This window comes from Orbicella franksi, chromosome 9 (genome assembly GCF_964199315.1).
Source record: "Orbicella franksi chromosome 9, jaOrbFran1.1, whole genome shotgun sequence".
Classification (NCBI taxonomy): domain Eukaryota; kingdom Metazoa; phylum Cnidaria; class Anthozoa; order Scleractinia; family Merulinidae; genus Orbicella; species Orbicella franksi.
Window position 1 is genome coordinate 27,688,066 of NC_138153.1, and position 20,621 is coordinate 27,708,686.

Sequence of the window (20,621 nt, forward strand, 5' to 3'; positions counted from 1 at the left end):
TGACTCTAATCAAGGTGCATTTTAAAACAGCCATGGTTGAAGGCATTTTGTGAACACAACTGTACATTGAAAATAAAAAGTGCCATTTTAAAATTGGTTGTGTCTGTTACTTTGCTGAACCCTAGCAGCAATTATATTTAGCAGCTCTATTTTTAGCAGTTCTATTTATAGAACAGTCAGAGTTACCCTGAAAAAAAATAAAGGTTTAGTGCTTGTAGGTAGTTATGAAGATAAGATAACTCCCAGTTAAATCTGATTGTGAACACGTCACTGTAAAAGATGATTTAATGGGTATCAAGCCTTGTATGATTCCTCATCAAATATTTGAAGTTTGGTCTTTGTGTTTCAAACTAGGCTACAATGACAACCAAATTTTAGGCTAGCCCTTTGGGAAAGCTCTAAATATAATATACTAGCCCAAAAATCATTTTCACTAAACCCCGAATTTCCCCAAAATTTTCTTAAGAAACTTCACTTGCCCATTCAGCAAGCAACAAACTAACCTGACTGGAAAATCTACTAGCCCTAGGATACTGGACAGGACTTTCTTTGTACACTGCAACTAGAACATGGGTTTTTGGGTTTTTCTGAGTTTTCAAAATGTTGCCAATAAGTGCAGATGAAAGTTTAAATCAGGAGTTTCCTACACTATGGATCTTCTTGTTTGAAGCTTTGCCTGTGTTTTTCAGCCCTCGCTGAAACAATACCAACTTCTTCAGGCACCAAAGTTCATGCTACATCAACCAGACTAAACATGTGATGAAGAATCATGCAACAATTGATGCCAAATCAGATCGAGTCTTTCATGGCTTGCTTATGCCTAGATGCAACCAAATATATTACCTGCCTAAATTTTAGGTTATTGTAAAGAGGAGCTCCCTGAAAGAACCAGTCACTTAGCTAACTTTTGGACTGTTCACTGACAGTGTTCTTGAAAATGATCTGTAAATCTAGCAAGCCTTTGTAGCCAGTAACAGTATCACATCTTTTAGGGTTAGCCCATCCCTTAATGTGATGAACCTTTAATTACCATTCCTTGTAGTTGAATGAAAAGTACCTATTACTTTCTAAACTTGTTCTCCAGTGTCTATCCATTTCTAGCAATCTGCTATAAGACAACACTTCCAATAGATTTCTCTTTTATTAAGACAACTTAATTTAGTTGCTGCCATTTGATTATCTTACAAAAATATGCTTGGCGATACTGTTGCAAAACGCTACTAAACAATTATTATTTGAAATGCTGCATACTATACGATTGTGTCGACTACCAACAATGATATACAACATTGTATTACATTTCTTTGAACTCCCCCTGCCTTTTCTACCCTTTCATTCAGTTTTAACACTTCCTAGTCTGAAATATGCACCAGGCCCTGGTTGTTCAAAAGAGGAACAATGCTATCCAGTGGATAACTCGCTAGTGGTGGATAGACTAAGTGTAACTGGTTTTGTTAACATTTAATCTCTAGAAATTGATCTAGGTGGTAAGTCTGGTTAGGTAGAACAAGGGTGGAGAAGCAATGTTGTAGTTGCTTCAAAACCCAGTTATGCTCCAGCAATTGCGGAGCATTGGGTTTGTAAGACTAGCTATTTTACCTTTAGTACAACCAGGGTACAGTAAATATGGGTTATTGACCAAGCTTCTTCAGCCAAGATGGCTGGATATTGGCCAAGTTCTTTTTTGTGGGTGATGGAGTCAGTTAAGGTCCATAAACAGGCAAAAAAAAAAAAGAACAAGGCTACATCCAGGCTACACCCACCCACCTCGAGCGAACAAACTTGGACAATACTGTAATCCCAGTAGCCAATCACAGTGCAGGATTTGATTCATCTTTCCCACTCACAGAGCTAGCTAATATATACAGTGGAACCTTGATATAACAAAGGGCCAAGGGACTGGTAAAATATATTCGCTGTAACAAGGTTTAGTTATATCAGGGTTCTTCTCCATATTTTACTATTACTGGGAGGAAGAATACTGTTTGTTATACCGAGGAATTTGTTGTATAGAGGTCCATTAAATCAAGGTTTCACTGTAATAAGTGCAGATACTAAACCTCTGACAGAGGCCTGATATGATTATCCACGAATTTGTTGTCAGTAAAAATTACAATATAATTTACTGAAAACCGAAAAAAAAAAACCTTGCCATGAATCTAAAAAATATACGAAGTTAAATTTTTTTTTTGCATCATTACTATAATATGAATTTCTTCCTTTTGTAAATGTCTTTAACCAAGAAATTCCCAGCATGTGTTTTACCAGAAGTCAAAAATCACTTGGCACATTGTTGAGATTGTAAACAAATCAATTATTGAATAATGCATTTATTCTATGTCTAGTGAATATTATTTCATGGGTTTTCAGTTCATGTTGCAAGTGAGACTAGTGCACACTAAACTGTAAAATTTAGTCTATGGCTAAACATGATTTTCAGCTTATTTTCATAATGGCATACAAGATATCAAAAATTTGTCTATTCTCACAGTGCAGCTGGAATTGAAACTTCTGATGGGAGTCAGAGGAAGCGTATGTTTTCAAATGTAGGGCGAATGGAATGAAGTTGTTTTTAAATGATAAACCATTAGATGCTGCAAGAATATATACCTCTCTTACATTCAAAATTACTGACATGCTTAATAATTAATGGAAGAGTATAGAATCTGGATCCTGATTGGCTAATGTGGCTATGTGACGTAGAACATCCTTCTTAGTGATGATTCCCAACAAGCGACTGAAACAAAATAAGAAGTACAAAAACCATTAGAACAATTAGCTTTTTGGGAAAGACACTTAATTCTGATGCCTCTCCACACCCACAAGACAGCTGAGACAACAACAACAATGCTTTATTTACTCTAGACACTTAATACACATTTGCATAGAAAATTACAATAACTTACAATAACTTAAGGTAAAGATGTGTGCTTAAAGTCGAGCCAGGAAGATAAATGAACCTTGTGGTTTCTGAGTTATCCCCCTGCCTTTTATGTGCAAAACAAAATAAGGCCAAGGGAATGAACGAGACAAGTAAATAAAGTACAAACACAGGGACACAGACCAAACTATATGAGTGGTGGATATTTGAAGGAACTGAATGTTCAAAATGTTAGTTACTTCATGCTATTTTTGAGTTGTTCAGAGAAGAGATATAACTTAATTTGTTTAGAAAATTGGCAGACATTAAGATTTTTAAAATAAAAATGAATATTATGCTAAAAGACGGAAGCCTGGCACCCATTGATTGCTTCTTAACTTTGCTAAGCTTTTCTTGAACATTTTTTTATATATCAGGGTAATCTGACAAAATTAGTGTTGGAGCAAGCAAGGGGTAGGAGCCCCAGAATCTAATCGGCATGCTACAAACATGACATTCACTTGACTATTACAAACTTGAAATGCAAATACAGAAAAATCTGCATACATGTAACAATGTACAATTTTTGAAGTCTGGCAAAATAGGTTCTTGCATTTTGGGGTAGTTATTGGCAAGTTAGGATAAGTAGGTTCTTAATAAGGTTATTAGGTTCTTAATTTCAATTGTTTGGTCCGTAAATATACAGTATTCATTCACAACTGTATAATTTATGTATTTTCTTTTACTGTAAATTTGCAATCTTAAAGTAACACTCCTAGTTTAAAATGTTTAGAATAATAATTAACTGTAACCCACATACATATAAGAACCTGCCTGATCTTGCTTGGCTAAACAGGTTCTCAAATTTTGGGTATTCAAATGGAAAATTTCTGCCAGCAGGTTCCTAAACCACTAGGTTCTTAAATGCAGGTTTTTACTGTATTGAACGATTTTAAACTTACCCATTGTGTGTAACAAGTGTCTGTCTCAGCCCAACTTTGCGGAACATTTCCACTACTGTTTCCATGGGCGTAGCGTCAGTGATTTGTATTGGGCTCTGAATTACACCAATTACACATCACACAATGAATCAAACATGTGCTTCACGATTTGTAGAATGTGTACAGAATTGAATACTGACAATAGTCACTTTTAATTAACATCATAAAATAAATGTCCCAAAATTATTACAAAACATGTAAATTAGTCATTTCTGCTAACTTTGAGGGAAAAGGTGTGCATTATGGAGAAAATAAACAATTGATCATCACAACAGTGGAAAAGTTCAGTAAGACATTTTGCAATACCACAAGCTGATATGTAGGCCAGGCGAGACAGGTTGACCTTACTAAGTTTAGTACAAAACCTGCCTAAGCTGACCCCATAGATGTCAGCAATCTAGTTCTGTGCATCACAGTCACAACTCTCCAACATAATCAAACACAATAAAGGTGGTATAACATTGACTGAATCAGACATAAGGAAAAAGGAAGGCTTAATGGCCAGAGTTGAACTAGAGACTGAGATTTGGACCATTCAAGCTCACCAACCTTACAACTAAGCTACGGAGACCCTAACATTTTGAAAGTGATAGTTTTCTCACCTGGTCCACAATATGTCTAAGGCTCAAAGCAGGTGGCTGACCAGGCGGGCGGTACCTTGGGGGATTGGGTAAGAAGTAAACCTGTGACGCCGACACCACTTCTTCATCACGCGCCCTTGCATGACCTATGTATGCAGGACAAAATATTAACACCGTAACTAATAAAAGAATAATTATTTCTATTTACTGTAAATAAAGAAAGCAACAAAGAGTTTTATTACCCCATTATCATTACAAAGTCAACTACCAAGAAAAGAATACCGTAAATCCTCGAATTAGTGCCTGGGGCGCTTATTTCAAATTTAGGAGAAGACAGGGGTGCTTATTCGAGGGGGGGGGGGGTGCTTATTTAATTTTTCCCAAATCATGGCTGTCATGATCATTTAAAATACATCATCTGCGCGTAAACAACAACATAAGCTGTTTATTGACATAAAAAGCTGATCCTAAACTTTAAATCGCGGCACCATTAGTACTTGTAATTTTTTCCAAACTTAACATGTTCACAAACTGAAACAATGCACAAATCTAATACTACACGACAAAAACTATGCATCCTTTGCTGTCTCATTACTTGTCCACAAAATGGGGGGAGGGGAGGCGGGGCACTTATTTGAGAGGGGGGACGCTTATTCAAGGGGGGGACGCTTATTCAAGGATTTACAGTAAATGTTGTTAGCTTTACACGGTATGGTTTAGTTGTTTTGTCAAGGAGTAGTTCCTAAAGAAAGGTGGCAGAAAAAGGACTGAGGCTAAAACTGACTGGTGTACATCGTTTAACTATGATTACTGGTAACCCTCATACTTTAACAGGCCCGCTGAACTAACTGAAATTACGAGTGAGCACTGCGGTGTATGATAACACAATAGAAACTGAGGTGATGAAAGATGTGGATCATGAAAAATGTGGAATAAATGGAAAAAATGGACAAGGAATTAAAGAAACCCTAAGGATGATAACCATAACTTTATAAGATTAGTTATTGAATCCAGAAATCTTATTCATGCCTTGAAAAATCAAGCCCTGATTTAACAGGTCCTCTTTTGGTAATAATACCCAAATTGTTCTCAACCTGTCAATCTGCACACTGTAAAAGATTGAATACAAGCTGAAACTAATGTGCACTTACTAATGGCAATGTTTAGATCTCTCCTTAAGACAAACCCTGCAAGTCTTTGAGATTCGTTATCTACAATCACTGGGAAGCCCTTGAAGTCTGTTTCTTCAAGAAGTTGTTCTAGTTCTCCAACAGTAAAGCTGTCTTGTGTTATGCATGACAATGGAGGATCATTTTTTCTGCAAAATCAGTAATAAAACAATAGTCTCACAATGGCATATGCAATAGTTAAAACACTGAAGTGTTAACTTATTTAAAGATACAGTGCAATTCACATGCATTATCAAGGACTCCAATTAACCAACAATATTGCAGTATGCACAATTCCTTGAACATTTTCTAATATCTGTTAGTAAATATCGTACTAAATAAATAAATAGCTCTGCAGCTCTGTAGCCCCCTATGCATAAACTGTTTCTTGCCTTGTCAAGCAATCATTTTTACCCTCATGAAGTTTGTTAATGAAAGTGGAATACAAGACAACCAAAAGGAATGTCTGCCCAGGAGGCTAACATTTGTGGAGTCAGACGACCATTTTCCTGCCTGGCATATGTCAACTCTTCTGGCCCCACCCATGTCAACTTTCAGTTTTCATTAACTGTTTTCTACAGGACCATATCAGTGGATCCCTACATTGCTGCCTTGCATGATTTTCTAAGATTGTTTCACCTGCTTTACTGCATGACTTTGTGTAATTTGTAAACAAGTTTACCTAGGTCTCATGACATCTGCTGCTAGTGTTGTGTGAGTGAATTCTTCTTTGCTGTCCAGGAATGGGTAACCATTGAGATGTATATGGCCATCATAACTTTGAAAAGAGTCAAGGAATTCATGACGGTACACGTAAAGTCTGTGTTCGAGCCTAGTGGCCTAACAGGACACAAATGTGTCAATTACTTTTGACACTCAAGGGAAAACTGCTCCAAATGGATTAAGTACCAGCCTGTGATCTAGTAGAGAACCTGACAAAATCCTGGAGGGGAATATCCTGTGATGGATAACATCATATTGGGGGGAGGGGAAGCTCAATACACCATGGAAACCACGATGAGTTTTTGCACTGAACGGTACTTTTAGCATCAACTGTTACTAACAGTGCTAGGATACATTCCTTCCTTTACAAACGCATCTCCAACCCATTTACTCATCATGACGGCTACCATTAGAGGAACTATGTACATCAGTCCTCCTGTCAACTCAAACATAATCACAACAAGCGAGACTGCAAGAAAAACAAAGTAACAAAATATTACAAAAAATTCAACAAAGAAGAGTACAAAAACAAAAATGTTGAAGTCTGTCCTGTATTTTTTTTTAACGTAACATCTGAGAATTTGGTGGCACATCGATGTGATGATTTTCTTTTTTCTCATCACCTTCGTTGTTGTCAATGGTTTGATTATGCAAAGAGAACTAAGATTTTGATCACCCCTCAGAATTAAAGGGCCATCATAGACAAGAAGATATAACTTCGTTTGAATAAGCAGATTTTAGCTTTGTGTTTTGAAATTCATACTCATGATACGATACAGAAATTTCAGATGGGAACAAATAAAATCTGGAATGTTGGAAAAGGAGCAAAGTCACCTGGAAATACGATGAGAGGAGAAGAGGAAACTAAGGAAATAGGGGGAGGGTGTGTATGTCATTAATACAGAAAAGGCAGACTTAGTTTAACGAAAAAAAAAGAGCACCTGTCATTTTTGTGACTCCACCAAGCACTGCTGCAGCGCCAACCATTGCATACAAACCAGGAGTTATGCAGGTTGCAATTGACTTGCCACATGATGACTCAAAAATGTACCAGTGTGGGTTGTAGCTAATAAGAAGAGAGAGAAATAGTTTTAGAAATGAGAGGCCTGGAGGACCTCAGCTCACTTTGGGGTGGTGGTTTTAAGCTGTGTTGAAAGAAGGTTTGAGTACAATTTTTCTCTCTCCGTACCTTAAATCTATAAGTGTTTTCTGTTTGGTTTCAGTATCTATTCCATCTATTCCATTATGAATAATTTATGTTGTGTTTTCCAAAATTAATACCAGGCTGACTTAGGCCTATCATATTCACAGACAAGGGCGCTGGAATACACCTTTTAGCAACAAGTGAATGGAAACTCTGTTGTTTGTTGTATAATATTGTCGGGAATAATACACTAATTACCAGTATTAATGAATAAAAAAATCATGACTATACATGAAACTGATCCTGCCTTCCAGTAAATGAGTTCTTGAGCCAATAAAATAACAAAAATACTTTAACAACAATGTTACAGAATTGAATGAATTATGTTATAAATTTTTCCGTTCCATAATGTGATTGGGAGTGACTAACTCACAAGGCAAGTTGTTCCATTCCAATACCAAGAACTCTTCCCATACAAGCACCAATGGCCATGCTTGGAATAAACAACCCAGCAGGAACCTAGAGGCATATATATTATGTATTACATGTCAGTGGTGGCTGTAAGTACTTTATTACCAAGCAAAATCTATGTTTCATGTCTGAAGTTGGAGGAGTGATTCTCCAATTTTTATTAATAAAATAACAAACTACCACAAGAGGGTAGAGGAAAGGTGACCTGGTAGATAAAATTACATTATTCATTTGAAGAACTCAGACATTCACTATTCATTCAGTAGTCTTTTGTTATGAAACAGTGACAGATATCTTGGATTTAAAGGGAATCTTGGCTGAAAAGCAGTTTAAGTTCCAAAGTATGCCGAATGGTTCTTTGCAACTTATCTCGGGGTAAGATGAAGTGTTTGATTTTTGGTTTAAATTACCTGGACATCAATGTTTAACTTTATGGTACGTGGTCAAAGTTCTCAATATGGAGTCTACAGGAGACAATTTTTCATTGGAACTGTACACATTCATTCGTAATATGAGTCATTTCAATGACTGGAAGCATGTTCTATTATTTCTCTAAATTCACCTAATGACATAGTTTTCTTGCCTTCCTTACCTTTATCCCAAAAGTGAACACTGTAATGATAGCTTTGAAAATCATGGCCAGAATCAACTGCCAAACTGCTTTAAGCACTCCGGCCCCTGCCTTGGCCCCAGGCCAGTTTGGATCATTAACATTCAATGTGGAGTTGCTAGTTTCATAGTCACTGCAAAAATTTAAAAATGCTAATTAGTAGAATATGAGGGTCAGAAAGAAAGGTCTGAAGACATGATTGATCATCGCAGTTATGTAGACCTTAATATTAAGCAGTTGTGAAATTGAAGTCTGAAAAATGTTTCTCCTTGAACAAGATTTGAACCCATGACCTCTGCGATACCAGTGCAGTGCTCTACCAAATGAGCTATCAAGCAAACTAGCTCCCAGTTGTCTTGATAGTTCAGATATCCAGGATAGCTCAAGGCTTGCTTCAAAGAATTAAATTTTTATTAATGTTAGTTAATGATTATCTTTACAGGGAAGCAAAACAATTGAAATGTACTTGCCCAGTGGGCCAACAAATTTCAATTTTCACCTGCCACCACTCCAATTTTACTTGCCAATATGGCAATCCGAGGACAACTGAGAACTAGGTGTGCTTGTATTTTAAATTAATCTATGTTCTCATTCAGACTCACAAGACTACTGAGGCTAATAGGCCAGTACCGGGTTGCCTTTTGCCTCTGTGTCAAAATTAGTCTTTGTGCAAACCATTCATATGAAAATGAGTTCTGCCTACAGGTTCATTTTCTTGCAAATCAAACTTGTTTTCATATGAGCGTTTTTGCATGAGGACTCATTTTGAAAGAGAGGCACTAGGTAACTTGAAAATGGCTAATTTCACTTGCCCAAGAACAAAATTGACTTGCCCCAGGCAGTCAGACCTGGTTTTATTCCTGCCCTGCTTTATTCTTATCACCTGCCTGCCTAATGGCATGCTATATGTAGTAGTCAAAGGAGATATTGCGTCTTAAGTCATACCATAACTCTGTGGCATCATCTGGACCACACTGACTGAACAGGTGCTTGATTAACACACTGCTACTTTGTCTGTGAAAACAAATCAAACGCTTGATACCATAATGATTCAATTTAGCATGCTCCTTCCAATAAGCACCCCCTTTCTTGTAAGAGCTCCCCATTGTGTGCAATCTATCTAGTAAGCGTCCTCTTCCAGTAAGCGCTCCCATAGCAAAAATGACATTAAAGACATTGACATAGAATATACTGATTAGGCAAATGAATTATGACATCTGCTCTCCAAGTTCTTCATACAGAATAACTTTAAGTTAATTGATACATGTATGTGAGAAAAACAGTATGCGAGGAAAGAAATGATCAATGGTACATGACAGGCTTGGTTAAGACACAATGCATTTTTGTTGCCAGATTGTATTGCAATAAAACTACAAGCTTTAGAATACTACAAGCACAGTAAATGTGCATTTGTAGTATTCTTTAGCCTGCAGTCTTACTTCACTCACAAAAATATTTGACAAATACATGTAACCAAATAGCAAGTAGAAATCCTCATTGGCTATTAGAGTGCTCAATAGATAAACTAGAGCAATTTATAATAATAGAAGTAAAGAGCTGGATTAGTTGGTCCAAGATATTTACTTGCTACTCAGTGTTTCACGTGAGTATATTTATGTCTCGGACCAACTAATCCAGCTCTTTACTTCTAATTTTATGACAATTACATGTAAATATTTTGTTATTAAGAAAGCTTTAATTTGTGCCCTAGCTACCCTGGGGTGGTGTGGGGTGGAAATGGTGAGACAGGATAGGAGACAGGGTATTAGACATACTTTTGCTCTAGTGCAAATAAATAAATGATCGTAAATAATATTCTGTCACCTGGAATATGGATTGGGATAAGCCAGCAAGGCTGTAACAAGTGTCACCAGTATGACCTGAAGGAAAACATCAAGCAAAACGTTTCAATCCAAAGCTTCATCTACATCCACATTTATTAAGTCAGAAGCCTTTACACAATGACTAATGGTGTTTGCCAAACCCTGTATTAGAGTGTAAAAGGTCACGAAACTTGATCTGTACCGTGCGCCATTGGTCTCTGTTTGTTTGGTTTCTGTTTTATTGATACATTTTTATTGTGTTAGGTATTTCTATGCTACAGTCAACATTTTACAAAAATGTTGTACCCCTCCCAAAAAACACAGGTGTCATATAACACCCTTACCTCCCCATAACAGCCACCTCTCTATAACAGCCACTTTCACCTGTTGTCGTAGAGAGGTTTGAGTGTAATTGAATAAGCATTGACACCCCATATCCTTATATCTTGTAAATAAAAATGTTTGATTAAATAGATTGAAAATAACTTCTGACTAACCAACCTCTAGAACTGGATATTTTCCTAATTTTGACATTTTCCTGCGTTTACAATACCACAAATTAGCTTTGATGAAAAAAGCACCGATCAGCCCCTAGAACAAGAAAGAGTAACTCAAAGTAAGTAAGGAAAAGTTTACTCATGGTTCAAGTGGTTTGTAAAGTGAGAAAAAAAAAAAACAACTGCAAGCATCTTCTTGAGTGCTTACTTCAGATGCTGATTTTTTATTGTTTTATCATCATAATGGTTTTACTTTTTGTTAACTTGAGTCAATTTTAGATAGTTTTGGAAAGTTTTTAGTTAATTTTTTGTGAATTTTTAAATCTGTAAAACACTGTTGAAGCACTGGGAAACAGCGCCATATAAGTGTCTTACTATCATTACTGATTATTATTAATCTATGCACTCCTTCTGGATGGGAAGCAACGTATAGTCCTCTGGACTGTCTACCTATATGCAATGGAGATATTGCTAGAGCTTTTTTGCCACCAAATATTGCACTGTTTGTCATTCACATTCTCAAACGTTTTTATAATACATTCAGTGTTTCAACAACTTTTAAAGTAGGCCGCAGACCTAGCTGAAGTAGGCTGAAGTTTGAGACAGTTTTCCATTTTACTTTTCCAAGACTTACCCCTAAGACCCCCAGTAGAATAAATGGCAGAAGTTCAAAGAGTTTCCAAGGATTGGTGTATTCCACATAAAACATAACCAGGCGGCCAGTCCCAAAGGGATTCATGTACTTCAGTGTAAATGCAGCAATCATTGCACAGAAGAAGGACCTCCATAACGTCTTCATTGGAAAGTAATAACTAACCTGATTACAAAATAAATGCCAACTGTTAGCTAATATTGGTTTTAAAGTATTGTTTTGCACCTTAATCCTTAACTTATCATGCTTATTTTCATCACACACCGTTGAACTATTTATTGCTCATTTTCTATTGGTATTCTTGTAAACTAACCATGGATGATGTTTCATCCGAGACATGTCTTGTTAATACAGTATGAATTTCAAACACATTGCGTGGTTTCTGTAAAGAAGCATCCATGCCAATTTTGTATGTAAATTACAATTCTAACTGCAGATATATACATGTAGGTCTTTCCTAAAAATACCACTCTTGAATGTGCAGGGTTAGTCTTGCATGGATATCGTAATAATTTCAGTCTTATTATTCTAGTGCCCGCCTAGGTACATGTATAGTCTGTATACAAGCTGAATGGCCCATCAGGTCTGTGCTTATCTCCAGATTCAGTAACATGAAGCAACTAGGAGCATTTGTACTCACCTCTTCTAAACTAAACAGGACACCACCAATAGGAGCACCAAAAGCCACAGACACACCAGCTGCAGCAGCAGCTGACAGAACCTAACAACAACATAAACCAAGTTTACAGACAGGTCTAGGTAACAGCATGAAAGCACATAAGGAATGATAGGGCACAAAGGAACACACCTCTCTTTTCTTGGCTTCATTCTTGTGATATTTGGCAAACACGTACGAGAAGAAGTTTCCACAACAACTTGCTACATGAACTAGAGGACCTTCTTTTCCGAGACTCAGACCAGCAGACACAGCAAGCATCATCGACAATGATTTAATGATCAGTGTCCACCGCCCAAGGTAACCACGAATGATGAAACCACTTAATATTGTCTTGATCTACAAATATACAAGGAAAATAAACTACTAGTATTAAAACAAAACTTACCTACAGATTTACTGTATCTAGCATACACGTACATCAACAGTTGAATCATGTTGGACCAAGTGTTTCAGTAACCCACTTATATCATGAGGTAATTTGTACGATGGTGTCCTTTAACTACATCTACTGGAATTCCTCACTTTTTCTTTTTCTCACACCAATTTGAATTGCTGTGGCTATATGACCAGCAGCCGGTCAAGGTTTTAAATAGACTAAATGAGCAGCAGTAAGACTTGGAAATTTTTTATGAAGTAAAACAACGTAAAAAGAACATTGTGACAGGCAACCCCAAGAGGAATCAAACCTGGGTGAGATAGAGTAATAAATCATGATATTATCAGAATATATTATTAAGAATGTCTTCTTTTTCCTGTAATAAAGTGATAAATCATGATACAATACAATGCTGTCCCTTTACAACAAATAACAGCTAACGGCTAGCAAACAGCAGTGAAATTAACCGATTTTGATATTGTCATGATATATCAATCTCTGTCAGTGTCTGATCTTCTTTGTTACATGATAAAGTCACTTGACTGATATTTGAGAATGAGAGTGATACATGATATTAAATAGCTTGCTATTTTGATCTATTCATACTCTTCCATGCTATTCTCATGATTTGAAAGTGATACCTTGATATCTCAATTTACCACTTTTTCAAGTTAATGATTATGATAGTGACAATTACAGAATTTGCAAGAGAAGATTATGGAGCAACTATCATGATAATAAATGAATACGCATTCTCAAGTCTTTTTTTTATTTCACTTTCTCCGAGTTACCATTTCACTTATTATTTATCATGACAATCTCATGTGATAATAATATTTTGATATTTGACATGCACATTGTGATAAAAATGATTTCTCGATATTATCATTCTATCATCACCAAAATATCAATAAAATATCATAATATCAATAATCAAACTAGTGATATTCTATCAAGATATTTTGATAAATCACCATCCTGCACCTTAGTGGAGAATCTTGACCTTGGTTGTGTGTACTCCCCTCACCTCGTTTGGTCAGTACTCACGACTTCAGTCAAGATTCTCCCATACAGACCTTCTGCTCGGTTAATAAGAGCTGAATGTAATTTGGAAACTTTATCAACTTGCACACAACACTGTGATGGCTCACCTCAGGGATCCCACTGCCACAAGCATATGGCGCAAACCATCGAACAAGAGTAACAGCAAGCAAAGCGAACAATAATGAAATAATAATGTAGAGGAAATAGTCAATGACGTAAGCTACAGCTCCGCTGTCAGAATGGGTCAATATCTGAGCCCATGACTTCCACTGATTACAACCCACTTCTTCAAAACTTGTGTTGTCCGACCAGCAACACGATTCTTTATTAAACCAGAGATTTTCCGGGCATAGGCCAAGCTTTAAATCTGTCATCCAGGTAGTTCCAATGTCTATGATTCCGGCGCACAGACCGGCAGCCAGGCCAACAAGAAAGACTATCAGCCAGCCAGCCCATGCATCGTTCGCTTGTCTGAGTCGCTGCCAGAAAGTTCCACGCTTCATCCTTCTCATTTCTCGAAAACGTTTTCGTTCTCTTTGCCGATCACGAACCCAATCGATGGTGTTAAAATCATCGTATTGAGCCAGGGCAGCAGCTTCGGGTTCTTCGAGAAAGACATCGCTCCTTGCAGCACTTCGCGAAAAGCGCAAATTACTTCCTTCGACGATGGGAGATTGTTCATCGTCGAAACTTCCTAAAACGTTCTGCAGTCTGTCGTCAGTGGGCGAATTCTCAGAAACATTTGACGATAGACGATTGTGATTCATGTTGTCTTTTCTTCTTATTAATTACTCATCTCGTGACTGCGGAACATCGAAAAGAAAAGACTTCGTTCACAAGATGGCCTCAACTCTTCTGTGCACTTGTAAGCCTGTAACTTCGCAGCCAGGCCTTATGAGCTTGAGCTGAAGCGTGGTCACCAAGCTTACTTGGACATAGAGACAACAACAAGACACTATCGCGAAAAAATGTCGAACTTCAACACGGATAGCAGCGTTTCCATTGATCAGGATTTTTTCGATAGTGGCTACGCTTACGCTGAACAGAAGGAACAGCCATATGGTGGATACGGTTACAGTCAACAGTACTCAGATTATGGACAAACGGCACAGCAAGTGCCGACTTACAACTATCCTCCAGCCACAAATACTCAAGGATTTTATGACTCATCTTCGTATGAATATGGCGGTAATTTGTCGTACGATTACGGTGCTTCAGGTCCGACAACGATGAGGTCAGGTGGTGGTGGAGGTTATGGAATAGAAGGATCCATGAGACCGCGACAAACGAGCGAAGATTACACAAGTTTTGAAGATGAGCCGCCACTTTTGGAAGGTAACAACGTGGCATAGGGTGATGGAAATTCGATAAGCGTATGTTTTCGCATTCATGGCGTTACTAAGGAAAACATTCGAGTTCGAGTACTGCTTTCGACCTATTTTGTAGCTTTGTATAGAACTGTAACACCAATTTAGTTCGTTTTGCTTTTTAATAAAGCTCTTTTATCTTGTCTGAGTGACATACAGGTATGGAAACGTGACAACTAACTGAAAGATAAAAAAAATCCCAAAATCTAAAGCTTTATTTAAACTTAAAGCTTATTTAGTATTTCACTATACTAAAGATTCATTTTGGTGGAAAAGTAACACAATTGCACCAGTTTTAACTGAAAGTTATCCAACTTACCATTACTAACAACTTGAAAGGTTGACTGTGTTGTGTGACTTTTTGCAGAGCTCGGAATCAATTTTGAACATATATGGCAAAAGGTGAGTTTTTATTATTTTTTACCAATTTAGTGGCAGAGGTAGACTGCCAACTTTGCAATAAAGGTACATGCAATAAACAAGCTGTTAGTTAATAACTTTTAAATTTATTGATTAACAATCACTGTTTACTGTCGCTTACATCTAAATGTGAACACTTGACACCTAAACATGCTCTGATTGGGTGTCAAACATGGCATGATTGGTTATCAAACATTTGAAGTTTAGCAGACCGTGATGGGAACTTTCACGTTCTGAAAGACTCTGAAAGCCTTGTTCCCGCCAATATTTTATGGTTATACCAGAAGTAAAACTACTTGTGTGAAAGGCGTATGTGTATTGACACAGGTGGGGGTCAATTTCTCTGAAGAAGTCTTCAATGTCCAATCTTTCTCCCATTTTGTGTGCTGAACTTTGAACACGAAAGTTAATGCCATGGTCTGCTAAACTTCAAATGTTTCATGACCAATCATGCCACGTTTGACACCCAATCAGAGCGTGCTTCAGCGTCACATGTTCACGTTTAGATGCAAGCAACGGTAATTAGTTGATTAAATAATAGAATCATATATAGAGACAATCTATTACTGCAGTTATTTTTATGATGCTAACAAATTCAACATTGTATACCTGTCAGCTCTTATGCATTATGCATGGTTCCAATCTTCTGCATTACTTTTTCTTTTAACAAATTAATTGCCGAGAGTTCATTTAATATGTACAATACAGCTGCTACTTATACTTCTAACAATTACTAATACGACTACTTACATTACATGATCATTGTACTTACAATACTCACACCGGCCCTACTGTTTTCCCTTGTCTTTCCCTCCATTTTTTCTACATGTAGATAAGTTTATTTACTGCAGATTAACTCATATTCTTTGACACTTATTTCTTTAATTTTGGTTTGAAAATGTTAAAATAACACCTTGCCTAAATTTCTTCTAATCTTCTGTCTCTATATATATAATGGACCAGTTCTCATGCCTGGCTCTCCTTTGTTTTATTACAACAAAGCCAACTGTTTATTCTCTCTTGTTGTAGACACTGTCTGTGTTAAATCCATTGCAACACACAGAAGCTAACATTATGGATGACACAGACCTTGCTGGGCCACTGGTGTTTTGTCTAGCATTTGGTGGATGTCTCTTGTTGGTGAGAGATAAGAGTAACATAAAAACAGCAGATGATAATGGTATTTTGCTACCTTAGGATTCTTGCTATTTAATTTGCCTTTTTTTTTTTTGAGCCGTCTCCTTTCCTCTGTTATATAGGAACATGTGTGTATACTAATAATATTGTACATAACTGTGTATACAAGATCGACATAGAGTATATTCCAGAACATTAATGACCCTCCCTAGATACATCTTCGTCCACTCTCCCGGATTATCTCAAGTTTTCTGGATCATACAGAGGGAATCTCTTCGTCTCCATCACAGGTCACCAAATCTCTCAGATATAAATGAAAGTGCCCAAAAAGCATCATTCACTCTTATCCCTTTAAGTCCCAATAGTGCCACATGGCACAAAATGTTCTAATAAGCTTAATATTTGGCCAATTCATTTCAAATTTGGAGGCCAAAAGGATCTTTGAGAGATCTTCACATTGAAAGCATAAAATCATACCCCCCTCCTGAATCAGACTTGATTAACCACCCCTCAAGTTTTTGAAACTTTTACGCTTTACAATTTTACGGTCAAGTGAATATGTGATAAAAATCTGCACGCCCAGAGCTGCAAATTAAGCTATTGTTTAGGGGTATACCCAGTATATAGAAGGAATAAGGTATTTTTGAACGTTTTCATTTTTTACTTTGTGGACTCCTCAATTCAATTTGTGACATCTTTTATGTCTGTTGTGGTGATATAGAACATACCCAAACAATACCTTTCAACTGGTATATTGCTTGTGGGTTTTCGATCTGCTGTAATAATTTTAGAAAAATAAGGTTTTTCTCCCGGGCTTAAAGGGTTATTTTGGCTGAATTTTGGCATTTTCGGGGGAAATTTTGGAACATTTGATGCATTTCTGTGGTTGAATTGGTTCAAAGCTCTAGTGTTAACAATGTTTTTTTTATGGGTCAAGAAGGTAAAATTGGCAATTTCAGGGATTTCAATTTTTTTTGGCTGGTATCTAGCTGTAGATAACTATATATTAAATAATTTCATGTTTTTTTAACAACCTCCAAAAGTAGCCACCCCTCCCTCAAAAAATGACACTCCAGTTTCACAAAAAAAATATAATACTCTCCAAAGTGAGTCTTATAAGAAATATTAAATGTAGAAATGACTTCAGCTCGGAAAAAAATCTGAGTTCCAGATGGGACTTGAACCCACCAGCCTCCGTCTTTCCGAGTTGATGTCATTTCTACATTAAATATAATAATACTAACAGTGATTTTAAACTGTTGCAAAACTTGACGTTCTAATTTTTAATGTCATTATTTTTGTTTTTCTTTTAGTCAGGCAAGGTTCATGGGTTTGGTTATATCTATGGAGTTGGTCTTCTAGGCTGTTTATCTATGTACGCCATTCTCAATCTTATGAGTATGACTGGAGTGTCCTTTGGTTGTGTTATTAGTGTTCTTGGTTACTGTCTTCTTCCTATGGTCATCTTGTCCTGCGTCTCCATACTTCTCTCCTTACAGTGAGTATTTTTTATTATCACCAATGTTTGGGTGGTGCATTGACCCAGTCAGAGGCACAGTGGCCTTTTGGTTAGTGTGCTTGCCTCCAGATTAAGTTGTCCAGGTTCGAGCCCTGGCCAGAGACATTGTGTTGTGTTCTTGGGGAAGACACTTGTCTCTTACAGTGCCTCTCTCCACCCAGGTGTATAAATAAAGTGAAGCTTCTTGGAATTTTGTTTTTAGAAAATGTACAAATTATATCAATACAGTACTGTGAGATATGAAATTTTTTGGGGGGGCTGGCGACAATTGTTTCAGGCTGGTATACCATAGTTTAAGGGCTTTCATAAAAAGCAAGGCCAAAAATTGGTCTTCTTTGTACCCTTGACCAGTCAAAAATGTTCCAGATCTTTTGAGGTTTTTTTTATATATTTCTCTTTGAGCCACAAGACCACATTTTGTACAGTACAAAATTTTAAATCAGGATACAGACATGAAGATCCAGAGGATGTTACAGTTAATGTTCGAGCCAAAATATTAACTGCCGTACATTTAAAATGGGAAAGAATGGACCCTAAGTAAGAGGGCTTGTGTGTAGTACTGATTATCTAGCATTATAGATCTGCAATGTGTGCGGAATGGTAGACATTATTAAACGGTTTGTGAATGACCAAATCTCAACCTTACTGCTTTATCACTAGCTAATTTTTAGACTGAAATAGGTAAGGTAAAGGTAAAGTCTGCATACAAGCCAAGTGGCCCATCAGGCCGGAGCTTATCCCAGTTTCTGTAGCATGAAGCGACTAGGAGTATTTCTACTCCCCCCTGGATGGGATGCTAGTCCATTGCAGGGTTACTCCCAGCATTAAGTCTGCTGGTACCCATTTATACACCTGGGTGGAGAGAGGCCCTGTGAGAATAAAGTGCCTTGCCCAAGAACACAACACAATGTCCCCGGCCAGGGCTTGAACCCAGACCGCTCTATCCAGAGACGAGCGCACTAAGCATAAGGCCACCGCACCTCCCAGGATACATGTATGTGCAACTGACGGAAGTAAAGTACTAGAATTTTCACTGAGGAAGTTCAAATACTGTTTAAATCCAGTAAATTCAGAATTTCTTGTTTGTGATGACAAAACTTGGCACTTGATTGCTACTAAAAGATGATCAAATTTACCACCATTTTTTCACAGGGGGATCCTCGGGACACTGCTGACAGCTACGACGATAGGTTGGTGCAGCCTTTCAGCATCAAAACTGTTTGTAACAGTACTTGCCATGGACGCACAGCAGCTTCTTGTTGCTTATCCTTGTGCTCTGTTGTACGGCGTGTTTGCTCTTCTGACAGTTTTTTAGCAGCAACATGAAACATGACTTAACATTATCAAAGCCAGTACTGTTCTTCCATTGGTCTGCAAATACATTGAACTGAAGATGGTTAATTATTGTGGCCCAAAGGATTTGTTCATTGACCAGTGTTGCTATTTGTATCTGTAGTCAAATGATTTCGAGTGCAATTTGGAATACATACAAGTAACTTTTTTAAAGACTAAAAAATTTCACAAGCCCATATTATGGCAAGTGCAATTTGTAGTCTTTAAAAATAATATGAGAGCTCAATTCCAAATTGCGAGAGAAAAATCATTGGATTACTTGTCTATAATATACATGCAATAGTATTATCAATAGTATACATTTATACGAACTCATTTTCAACTTTGTGCACTCAATTTCAACTTTCTGCGCTGTTTTGGTTTATTTGACGTGTTCCAGCCAATCAGCATGCTAAACATTTTGCATGTATATTATTTAGAAGTTAATTTACTCCTGCGTGGGTTGATCAGAGGTAATATTATTATTTACAAGTGCTTTAATTTATTGTTTAATTTGTAGTTTGCAAATTTATTTCATAGAGGTATTATTGCATGGTGTTTGCCAGATATAAATAATTTAACCTTGTGTGATACTCATGAACTATGTATTTACAAAAGGGCAGACTATACACTTACCAGAATAAACCAGTCGCCGTTGCAGAAACCTCTGCAGTTAGTATGGAAGTAGTTATTGGTCAAATTCAGCTGGCCACATGGTACATTATGGTTCACTAAAATTTAGATCTGTCTTTGTGGTTAAATCTCTCTTGATCCTTTGTCAAGTTTTCTGACATTCATGACAAATAAATGCATAAAGGCTATTGCATTCTTGATTTTGACAAGTAATTTGGTTGATATTGTAAGTTATGATCCCCCTTGATTTGTGGCCCATGTGCTTGGTGCTTGGGCCTTAAACTTATTCCATAACTTACAGTACAGACCTGAAACTCGGTCAGTGTAGATGGGTATGCTGGATACTAAAATTATAAGACATTTTTGGACATTTAATAGAAACTTACAGACATTATATAGTTGTCAGTGGATGTGAAACTGGACAGTACTTTATAGAAAAACAATATTATTAAAAATAATTTAATGCATATATTTCTTTGCTCTTGAATTAAAGAATGATTTTCTTGTTTACAGTAAATGGACATTATCAGTTTTCTTCCCCTAAATACTCCTTCTTTCACCTCAATATCTTCTTTTACTTGTT

At 37.0% G+C, this 20,621-nt stretch overlaps 2 protein-coding genes across 2 annotated transcripts; one reads left to right on the top strand and one right to left on the bottom strand.

The window, feature by feature from the left end:
* Positions 1-2,646: 2,646 nt before the first annotated feature.
* On the bottom strand, positions 2,647-14,486 carry LOC145496953 (H(+)/Cl(-) exchange transporter 5-like). The gene is made up of 16 exons (XM_081476723.1): positions 13,738-14,486; positions 12,340-12,546; positions 12,172-12,252; positions 11,514-11,696; positions 10,884-10,973; positions 10,384-10,439; positions 9,505-9,573; positions 8,542-8,692; positions 7,912-7,997; positions 7,276-7,400; positions 6,689-6,803; positions 6,294-6,389; positions 5,594-5,760; positions 4,464-4,588; positions 3,823-3,917; positions 2,647-2,737 (listed from the first exon to the last, which is right to left on the bottom strand). Exons 1-16 carry the CDS (start codon positions 14,395-14,397, stop codon positions 2,647-2,649), a joined length of 2,397 nt encoding a protein of 798 aa, XP_081332849.1. The 5' UTR covers positions 14,398-14,486.
* A 33-nt stretch (positions 14,487-14,519) lies between these two features.
* LOC145496958 (protein YIPF5-like) lies at positions 14,520-20,555 on the top strand. Its single transcript, XM_081476727.1, has 5 exons — positions 14,520-14,965; positions 15,365-15,399; positions 16,447-16,557; positions 17,868-18,052; positions 19,226-20,555. Exons 1-5 carry the CDS (start codon positions 14,599-14,601, stop codon positions 19,386-19,388), a joined length of 861 nt encoding a protein of 286 aa, XP_081332853.1. The 5' UTR covers positions 14,520-14,598; the 3' UTR covers positions 19,389-20,555.
* The last annotated feature ends 66 nt before the right edge of the window (positions 20,556-20,621 follow it).